The sequence below is a fragment of the Dendrobium catenatum genome, unplaced genomic scaffold (genome assembly GCF_001605985.2).
Source record: "Dendrobium catenatum unplaced genomic scaffold, ASM160598v2 fragScaff_scaffold_1520, whole genome shotgun sequence".
Classification (NCBI taxonomy): domain Eukaryota; kingdom Viridiplantae; phylum Streptophyta; class Magnoliopsida; order Asparagales; family Orchidaceae; genus Dendrobium; species Dendrobium catenatum.
The window spans coordinates 1,009,671-1,020,503 of NW_021319982.1; the positions used below are offsets into that span (position 1 = coordinate 1,009,671).

General features: G+C 33.8%; 1 protein-coding gene across 3 annotated transcripts in view; it reads right to left on the minus strand.

Annotated features, from left to right (window-relative positions):
• Positions 1–8,267, minus strand: part of LOC110093635 (homeobox protein knotted-1-like 13) — a 13,975-nt gene extending 5,708 nt beyond the window's left edge. For all 3 annotated transcript variants that reach the window (XM_020818583.2, XM_020818582.2, XM_020818581.2), the window contains exon 1: positions 7,619–8,267. In XM_020818583.2, coding sequence (XP_020674242.1) covers positions 7,619–8,218 — 600 coding nt within the window. In that variant the 5' untranslated portion in view covers positions 8,219–8,267. The remainder of the gene's footprint in view (positions 1–7,618) is intronic.
• Between the last annotated feature and the right edge of the window lie 2,566 nt (positions 8,268–10,833).

Here is a 10,833-nt window from a genome sequence, read left to right on the forward strand (position 1 = left end):
CCTCTCTAACTTCAGTTTTACTAATACGCCGATAAAAACATAAATCTTTATTTTCATCTAGGGTGCTAAGGTCACTATAGTCAATCTTATATTCACAATCTTCATTAAAAAGTTTAGCAAAATATCTCATCCATCTTTGTTGAATATCATCTTCTAAGAAAAGAACAAAAATTAAAAAAAAAATGAAAATTGTGAAGAATATTTTATCAATCAAGAAATTATAACATTCACATCTATAATAGATATGTATATGTATGTTCAATGAACAGTTTGATAAATGAGTATGACTATTTAAATGTATGTTTAATTGTTATACTATAAACCGTAATTGACCACTAAGCTGTTACGAAAAACTCAAATTGTTAAATTGAAAATTTTAAGTAAATCTTATGTTGATTAAATTGCTGATAGAGAAGGTTTCGTGTACAAAAGAAGAGAATCAACTAAAAAAATAGGTAAGAATTATTTTATAGTATGTTTAGACAATAAATTGTTTTAAAGGCTATTCAGTTACATTTGAATATTTAGTTTATTGAGTAATTATCACTAGTGAAAGAACTACGATATTCGCACAATTATTTGTTCCCGCATAAGTAACTTGAGTATCCGAGCTGAGTCATGACATAATATTAAGCAACAAATTCGTATCAAATTCATCTATGTAGTCAATTTCAATAATCATGATGGCATGAATAGTTTACATTTTGAATCGCTACTAATATAAAAGCCACTCACAATATATCAAACTTACCAATATATGGATCAAATAGTGAAACAGCTTACAAATGATTCCGACAAAGAATTTTGAAAACACTCATCCAGCACTTTAGTATTTCCTTCTCTTTTGGAGGGGGATTGGAGTGTTAATGTAGTATGAAATCGTCAACTTTGTCGTGATGATCATTATAATTTTATTTCAATGGTCTTTATCAGGTATTTTATTTTTAAGAGATTTACATGCCCAACAATTTCAAACTCTCTTATTTTCATATCTAAGACCTAAAACAATATATTTTCACTTCATAAAGAGAGGAGCATCTTATCATTTATAAAAATGGATTTAATAAAACTTAGATTTATTAATTTTCTTGTAAGAAAAATATATCGTTTAGATTACGAATGTTATAAAATTATTTTGAGCAAATGTGTATGTACACAACATCATTTATTAATTTTGGACTTTAAGATGAAATGGCATAATATGAAAAATAAAATAAAATATGGATTAGATCAGAGCATTTAAAAAATGTTAACAAAAATATTTTAACGAGTAAGACTCAATATCTCAACATGTTGATTGTAAATGATGAAGCTAATGTCATGTGCGAAACAATAGCTGATAATATTAATAACTTTAAAAAGTATGTGCTTCAAGTATCAAAAGAAAAATCCCTAATATTAAAAATAATTGGTAATGCAATCAAAATGTATAAGAAAAGATTAAAAAAAATAAGAAGTTTTATTATAAAAATTGATTTATATTGTCATAAGATTTTGACTGTGCATGATGAAACTAATATTATGTGTGAAAGAGTAGATAGAAATATTAATAATATTGCAAAGTATGTGCTTGAAGTATCAAAAAAAAAAACTCCTAATAATAAAAATAATATGTGTGGAATCAAAATGTACAAGAAAAAATTAAAAAATAAGAAATTTTATTATAAAAATTAATTTAGGTATATAAAGCTTAGAAATATATGAAAGATATAAAAAGCTCTGTAAAGAGTCTAAGATAGTAATATGCAATATAAAAAATTTAGCTTTTAATAATTTAAATAATAGATTATATATTAAGCACTGTGAAAGATGTATATATAAATTAGATATACAAAGAGATAGGAGAAGGATCTGGTTCAAATAAAGTGCATCAAGAATGAAAACTAAAAAAATAATTTTATTATAAAAGAATATTCAACATGGGTGGATAAAATTGTTTTATAAGTTTTTCAATGAAAATTATTAGAATAAAATTGACTTTAGTGACCTTATCACTCTAAATGAAAATAGATATTTTTGTTTTTATCGTATTGATAAAACCAAAGTTAGAGAGACTTTAAAAATAATGAAGTGTGAAAAAATAGTTTAACCTGTTGATATTCCAATCGAGGTGTGGAAATACATATGAGATGAAGGAATTTCTTGGCTTACTATATTTTTTAATATTATTTTGAAGAGTAAAAAAAGTCAGATGAGTGTAGAAAGAGTTTGTTGATTCTTATTTTTAAGAATAAAAGTGATGCACAATAGTGTGCAAATTATAGAGGAATCATGTTAATATGTCATACATTAAAACTATGGGAGATCAAATTGGATTCAAGCCAAACAGGCATACTATGTAAGTTATACATTTATTGAGAGGTTTGATGAAGAAGTTGTGAGACCTCCTTACTATATTTTTTAATATTATTTTGAAGAGTAAAAAAAGTCAGATGAGTGTAGAAAGAGTTTGTTGATTCTTATTTTTAAGAATAAAAGTGATGCACAATAGTGTGCAAATTATAGAGGAATCATGTTAATATGTCATACATTAAAACTATGGGAGATCAAATTGGATTCAAGCCAAACATGCATACTATGTAAGTTATACATTTATTGAGATGTTTGATGAAGAAGTATAGAGAGAATAAGAAATATCTACATACGATATTTATTGATTTAGGGAAAGCTTATAATAAAGTTCTGACCTAACTGCTTTAGAGAGTTTTAAAGAAGAAAGGAGTTAATAATGCTTATATTCAAGTCATTAAGGAGATCTACGTAGGAGCTTCTTCTTCTTTTTTCAAGCACAAAGTGGTTTGTCCAAGTATTTTTCCTATTTCCATTAGATTACATTACGGATAAGCTTTAATTCCATATCTTTTTGTTTTAGTCTTGGATGTTCTTATTAGACATTTGCATGAGAATATACTTGGTTTTTTTTTTTTTTGCTGATAATTTTTTTTTGCTGATAAGACTATAGAGGATGTTGAAGGAAAACTTGAATTATGGATGACAACCTTAGAGTCAAAAGAATTTTTTTAAAGCAGGTCTAAAACCAAAAACATGGAGTATAATTTTAGTAGTAATAGATCTAGCGGAGAATTGTGACTTCAGGTGATCAAGTCATTAAAAAGAATACACATTTTATATATCTCGAGTCAGTTGTTCAAAGTGATGGCGAAATAGATGTGATATTATTAGTAAATTCAAGTTGGATGGTTTAAGTGGAGGAATGCATCAAACTTGTTATGTGATAGAAAAGTACCCCTCAAACTTAAGAAAAAATTCTATAAGATGGTGATGAACCCACAATGCTATTTGGCGTAGAACCGCAAAATGTTGGCCATTAGGAAATATAATCCTATCTTTTTGTTGTGATCATCAATAAAAGTGGCAACATTTAAAGACCCTCCTATAAAAGAAACTGAAGCAGGACCACATACAACAGTGTAAATTAACTCTACCTTCTTTGACTTCACCTTTGAACCAGTCTTTGAGAAACCTTCTATTATTTATCATATATATAGTCATCACAAGAATCTAGATTTATAGATTTTAAACCAAGTTTTCCTCTTGTAAAAAGTGTATTCATATGACCAAGCCTACGATGTCAAAGACATCCATCAACATTTAAATCAGCTACTCCGATAGAATCTGATTTTTTGTTGATAATATATATGGTGCCTTTAAGCTGTCATGAGTTATAATCATAGCCCCTTTTGTCACCTTACATGAATCTCTTGTGAATGAGGCCGTGTAACGTAAAAACAAGTAAAATACCTAATATGAGCCTCTGAGTTGATACAGATGGCATTCTGATGTCAATATCTCTGTCCTATAATCTTGTCGGGTTTGCTGGCTCCCAAACATTTTGTGCCTAGATTATCTTGTGTGTAGTTCTTGAACACCTTCTTGTTAGGACTTGTATGAAATATAGCACCTAAATCTATAACCCGAGATTTAGAACTATCCAAACACAAAATCAGATAACCACTCTAAACTTCTTCTGCATATACATTTGCAAAGTGACTTTTATCTTAACCTTCGCTATTAGCTTCTTTGGAATAGTACAATCATTATTTCCATAGTTCGAGCACACAACTTTCAATCCACCAGAAATAGACTTTCCTCTCCTAGATTTAGGTCTTCCTCTACTTGAATTTTTTCCTAAACCACTTCCTCTGGTTTCGACATTCATAGAAGAATTTGAAGATTCATCATTCACCATCCTGCGAACCTTTTCATTCAACACTAACCCCAATATGTCCTCAAAGTTTAACTTTGAACTTTCTGAACAATTAGTTACAACAATAACTAGTCCATCCAATCTATTTGACAATGAAGATATATAGCGACAATAATGCTCTCACCATGTCATCAAACTTAATGCCAACAAAGCATAACTAATTCATCACAGCGTTTAAATTATTCAGATGTTCTTCCAAAGAACTAAAGTCTCACATCTTCATATTGTATAACTTCATCAAGAAAATTTTGTTTGAGACTAACGACTTCTCATATATCTTAGATAGTACAACCATAAGATCAACTATAGTCTTCTCATTAATAATATTGAAAGCAAAATATGAGAAAAGTGAAATTCAAACCAAATCTAGCGTTATTCGTTCAAGAACCTCCCACTCCTCCATAGTCATTGAATATGGTTTCTTGGTTATTTCTTCCAACGACAAATACAACTTTTTTTGATAAAGCAGATCTTCAATTTGCATCTTCCATAATGCAAAGTTCGAACCATTAAACTTCTCAATGTTGTATATTGTTTCATCATGCATTACTCCCACTCGAACTGAAGAATATGGATCTGATACCAGTTGTTGAAAATAAACACCACATAGTGAAAACAAACAAGAAAGAAAAAAATTCATCAAAAAGAAAGAACATTTGGATTTAATGTGAAAAAATCTGAAACTGAAAAATAAAACCACATAGCCACGCCACACCACACCAAGAAATTAATTATGACAATGAGAGAAATTATACATCTCTTTCCCTCTCCCTCTTTTATTGTCTCTCTTCCCTCATGTGTCATTCTACTAAAAAAATAGACAAAAGACGCTCTTCAACAACACCAAGGAACTCAACCCTTAACGTTGAACATGAAAAAAGAGAAGAAGAAAAAACTTCCCAGCCCAACTCTCAGCGCCATGGTGCCGAGGATTGGAGCACCGTGGCGCTCCGCTCTGTCTCTAAGTTGCCCTACATAATGGATTAAAAATTCTCAAAAATAGCATAGAAGAATTAGCAAAGATAGCAATAGATGTAAGAATTATCAAGTTACACTAATAAGATTTTTGCAATCCAACTTTCAATTTCACGGTTCCTTATTCTAATTTGCAGATTTTGGCTGAAAAAGCTTGCACAAAAAATCTGATGGTCAAACTAAGAAATTCTCAGGTAATATTTTCCAAGACTAGTAATTCATAATTCATTGGTGCTGTGATTTTATCCAAGAGCGCAGCTATTTTGTCCAACTTTTTTATACCAGTGTTCTCTGGTATTAAGTATTAAGACGCTCTGTTAAATTCTATCATCAAGTTGGATGTGTTAAAAATTAAGAACGGATTTAAACTCCACAAGGTCCTCTAAAACCCCTCAGCTATAATGATTCCACGCAGAAATGAAGCCATCGTTTTTTGTTTTTTTTAATCGCATGTTTTCTCTCACAATTAAATGAGCTCTTCACCTAATTTGCAGAGTTGGGCTCAACCAACTGACACAATAAAATAAATCTAATGGCAAAAAAAAAAAAAAAAAAACTCAGCTAATCTTCTCCACCAACCCCAAATCAAAAACCAACTACACCATGAATGATCCAGCAAACAAACATTATTACCTTATTTGTTTAAACGTCGGTAATCCGCCATTCCTACAAATTTATATAAGATATTATACATCAGTCACTCTTTATACCTCTTCTGATCTTGTCGCTGCTTTCTGGCCTAACCTAAACCACCCACAATCAGACCAAGTCAATAAAAGAAGAACTGTATGATCAGGTCTACTATTTCGCAATCAAGAAAATGCCAAAACAGCATTATTTACAAAACAGCTCATTATTAAGTAGCAAATAACAGAGACGAAGGCAAAAGATTTGAGTTAAATTTTGCATTTGTACACCGAAAGGAGACTAGGAGCTAAGGGCTCGAAGTTAAAAAAAAAAAAAGAATACAATTACAAACATGATAAAAATTACTAGATGCATCATTTGACTCGATGACGTTAGGAATCAACGTTTATTTTAATTTGACAAATGTTTTCAAAAACCTCTTTAATATAATATTTTCCTAGCAAATAATATACAAGGAAGCGAAATAATCGTTTTTTAAACCAAATGAGCCCTAAGGTACAAAGAAGGAGAAGCAACTGACCATGAAATTAATAATCAATATCCTTTTTTGTTTTTTAAAGATTAGGGGCTTCGAACGTGAGCCTCTTTGAAGGGAAATTATAACATCCGGTGTTCGGATTTGTCCGGACACCAATTCAGATGCGGCATATCACCGAGATACACCCAGAGCTCAATGTATCTGAGGGATGTGGCGTGTCTGAATGTCCGGATGAACGTAATAATTCGGCTGTTCAAACCCCCTAACCTTCCAAAAAAAAAATCCTTTTCTTTGCTAGCAAGAATCGGCCCATCGCCGCAGCCTTCAACGCAACAACTTCTAGCGACTGCGTGAGCTGCGAATCCACAGGCGTGGCAATCCGCGGGCACGCCACATGAGTCGACAACAGTTTTCTTTTTTTATTTTTGGGAAAAAAAAAATTTTTTTGGGAAAAAACAGTTTTCTTTAGCCTCACTGCCCTTAATATAAAAGTTGCAGAGCTGGGCGGCGCCTGGGCTTGACCAACTCATATAACAAATATATATATATAAATTTAAATTTAAAAAAAAAAAAAACTCATCCACGCCTCTGGGTGCTGCTTGGTATCTACTTTAGTGAGGATTTAAGTAACATTTAGCTCAAATCCTTAAATAGAATTCAAGGATTTAAATCCGTGTCATTTTGATAAATTATAGTTAATCTCCCTTCAAGATTTATTAAAATCCATCAGAATTTTATTAGATTTAAAAATTTCTCCTCTAAATTTTAAAACAAAATATCAAATAGTTTCAGAAGTTGACAAGATTTAACAGTTATTATGTCAAATAAAATTTAAATTTTAATACTCTAAAAATATACTAAATATGAATTGATAATATTTATTAAATTCTAGCTGAGTGCTTGTAGCAAAATTAACAGCCTATGAACTTTGATTCTTCCAGCCATAATTTAATTCAATCATTCAAAGTCCCAAAAAACAAATAAACTAGGAATAATTAAAGAAATAAACATAATCATCCTATCTATTTAAGCGTTGTGACACGATATCCCTAATGTTATATAGGATCCATTCTTCATTGCCCTTTCTGATCCTGTCTACCTTTTCAAACCGTCAACAATCAGAGCAAAGCAATAAATGAAGAACTGACGGGTCATTAATAACTATTTCGCAATTAAAACTTTAAAAGTGCTTTAGCAATATTAATTAGAAATTACGGAGCAAATAATTGTGTGTTCCTGCTAACAAGTGAATAAGATAACAATGGAACAGGCGAGAAAAGACAACAAACCATGAACCGATCAAGCTCTTTTCCATCTCCATCGGCAATCTCTCCGGCGCCCCCACCACAAAGAACCGAGTACTTCGCAACAATTTCCCGTGACCGCGCGAGCTGCGCATCGATCCGCGGGAGTTGATCGATCGGCGTCGCAATCCGCAGGCACGCCACATGAGCCGACAGTAGCTGCTCATATAGTGGGTGTGCCATAATTTCCGTCTTATATCTCGCGCTCTGCCAGTCTCCCTGCACCCGATCCCAACCACTCTCCCTCCTCTGCCCCGTGGGCGCAGCTCGAGAAACTTCGCCGGCGCCGGCTGGTATATGGAGCCATCGATCTTCAGACGAGTCTGATGCGGTGTGGAGGTGAATGTATCTTGTATTGTCGGAACAATGGTGGGCTTGTTGATCACGATGGATTGCGGTGTTAAGCCACGTGGGGACGTTGTTGGATCCGTTAGGAAAGAGGTGGTGGGAAGGCGGTGGCGGTTGGGTGGAGGAGCGGGGGTTGAGGTCTTCGTCTTCGTCCGGGAATGTGGGTTTGAGGACTAATGAGGTTTGTTTCGCGGGCATGGATATCTCCTGTGGAAGCAGATGGTTGGGAAATGCCATTTGGATCGAAGCAGTAGTTTAGGCAGCTGAGGATGGTTGTATGATGTGTTATAAGCAATATCCCAACTTCCATTATTAATTTAAATATCATTTATATAATATAAGATAAATTCATATATTTTTTATACAACAAACTTTATTCTTAACTCAAATATTTTAATTTAATACAAAAAATATTAACCAAGTTTAGGGTCATCTCTATTCTATTTTTTAAGAATTTATAGTTGAAATATCCCCAATAACAACAACATCAAGCTTTTGCCCACTCCGTGGAGTTGCCTACATTAATTATTTTTCTCCATTGTGTTCCGTTTAAAGTCAAACTCTCGTTTAAATCTAATAAGAAAATATCATTTATAATATTTTCTAACTAAGTCTTTTTAGATATATTTCTATCTTTCTTAACATAAGTCAAATTTTATATATCTACTTTCATAACGGGGTCAACAGAAGGCCGTCAAATTTGACCAAATAATCTAAGGCAACTCTCTCTAATATTATCTGCTACTGGAGCTACAGCAACATTTTCACGAATATGCTCATTTCGCATCCTATCTCTAAGAGTAAAACAACTCATCTGCCTTAACATCCTCATATCTGTAATGAATATATTTTCTACAGTGGTTTTTTTTTAAATTATTTTTTTACATTATAACTTTACTATCAATTTTATAAAGCCATCACAAAGTAGTGTATTAATGACATAATTAGTTATATATTAAATTTAATTTCTCTATGCGAACTAAACTTATATATTCAGGTGTGCGGATAATAATGGGTGGCGCGAAAGGGGACCATTTAAGCCTCGTCTCCACAAAGTCGTCGGTGAGGACCACCGCACCAGTACGGCGAAATCGTCGGCACGGCGGTGCTCCTCCCACACTTAACCACCACCAATTAGAATCCGACAGCGAAGCAATCCGTCACCCAAGGTCCCAAACAGACACCCACACCGCCGTCCGGCGACCACCGGCACACCATGGTCCCCACCCGGACCATTCCACCGCTGTCTCGCCCTTCCCAACGGGGCGAAGGGCAAAAACGAGAAAGCGGTCCCCGCCTGATATGTTGCATGCATGGGACCCACGTACCAGTGCCGTACCGACGCAGGGTGACACGTGGCGGAAAGCGCCACGCGAGGGGCTGCGAGGCGTGGGTGATATGTAGAGGGATGGGAAGGGGGAATATAGGAGAAATGGTCCCCGCGGCAGTGACCTCGCGGGGGCTGCATGACTGTGCCGCGTGCTGCCGGAGCCGGTGGGGGCGTCAGGACTGCGACGTCTGTATTGGCGGAAGTATGCGATTAGGGTGGACGGGTGGGGCTTGCGAGGAGCGTGTAGCGTCTGAGGGGCATGTATGACTAAAAATATTATTTAAGTAATAAAATTATAGTTGAAATAGACTCCATAGGTCTAAATTGTAATATTTAAAAGTCCATATAGCCTTATTAAGCAAATTTGAACAGCGAAAGGGTAACATCTCAATCCAACAACGCCATATATCTTAACTTAGTTGAGCAATGATCATTGCCCAAAACTACAATGAAACTAGATAATAATGGAGAGGAAAGATCTAATTGAAGGATATTCTCAAATTCCAACAAACAAAATCATTAAGAGACCAAGATAACTTTGAAAATTGTTTATATGTAAATGAGAACGTAACACCAACAATCTAATATATAAATAATAATAAATAATGAAAACCTGATTTGAATAAATAAATATGAATCGATAGTGCAATAAATCAATAATCTATGACCAAGTATGTTAAAGATTAGGGTGCACTCTCTAATTAAGACTCTCCGCTGACTATTTTTTGGACTGTCCAATACTCTCCAATAATCCTTTGGAGACGATCTTCATGACTCTATAAAGACTCTCTAGGATTTTCTAGGAACTCTCAATAAATTCTTCACAATTATATAGGAACTCTCAATAGACTCTCTATGACTATGCAAAACTCTCCAAGGACTATTTAGAGATTCTCCATGATTCTCGAAGGACTCTCCAAGAATCTCTAGGATGCTTCAAAACTCTCTAAGAACTTTAGAAAGACTTTTTAAGTACTCTTCAGGACTCTCCATAAACTCTATGATAACTCATCATGAACTCCCTTATGATACTCTAAGGACTCTCTAGGAAATCTCAAGGGACACTTTAAAATTCTCTGAAAAACTCATCAATAACTCTCCAAGGAACATCAAATAACACCATATATTTATTATGACTTGTTAGGTTCTTAGTCAACTCATCTAAGTTTTAACCTCACCAATTCATTTCTTGCATGGGGCTCTACTAGACCAACTCTGGCTAATTTGTATTCTACCAAAACCACGACTTCACCTAATAATTTTGTATTTTCATACAATTAATAAACAACTTCAACCAATAAGATGAAGACTCCAACTAGTGGTTGTTAACATGTTTTTTATATTTTATTGGCTTTTTATACACCTGTGAATGCTTGTGCATGTACATGTTCACAGGTATCTTGTAGGTCATATTTGAGTCGAGAGAAAGGAGGATCTACTCCTCTCTCGGAGTAGTTCGTTCGATAGATTCGCTCATGAGCTCGAAATGAGTTTAAACTGGAAAAAGAGGACCAACACTGAC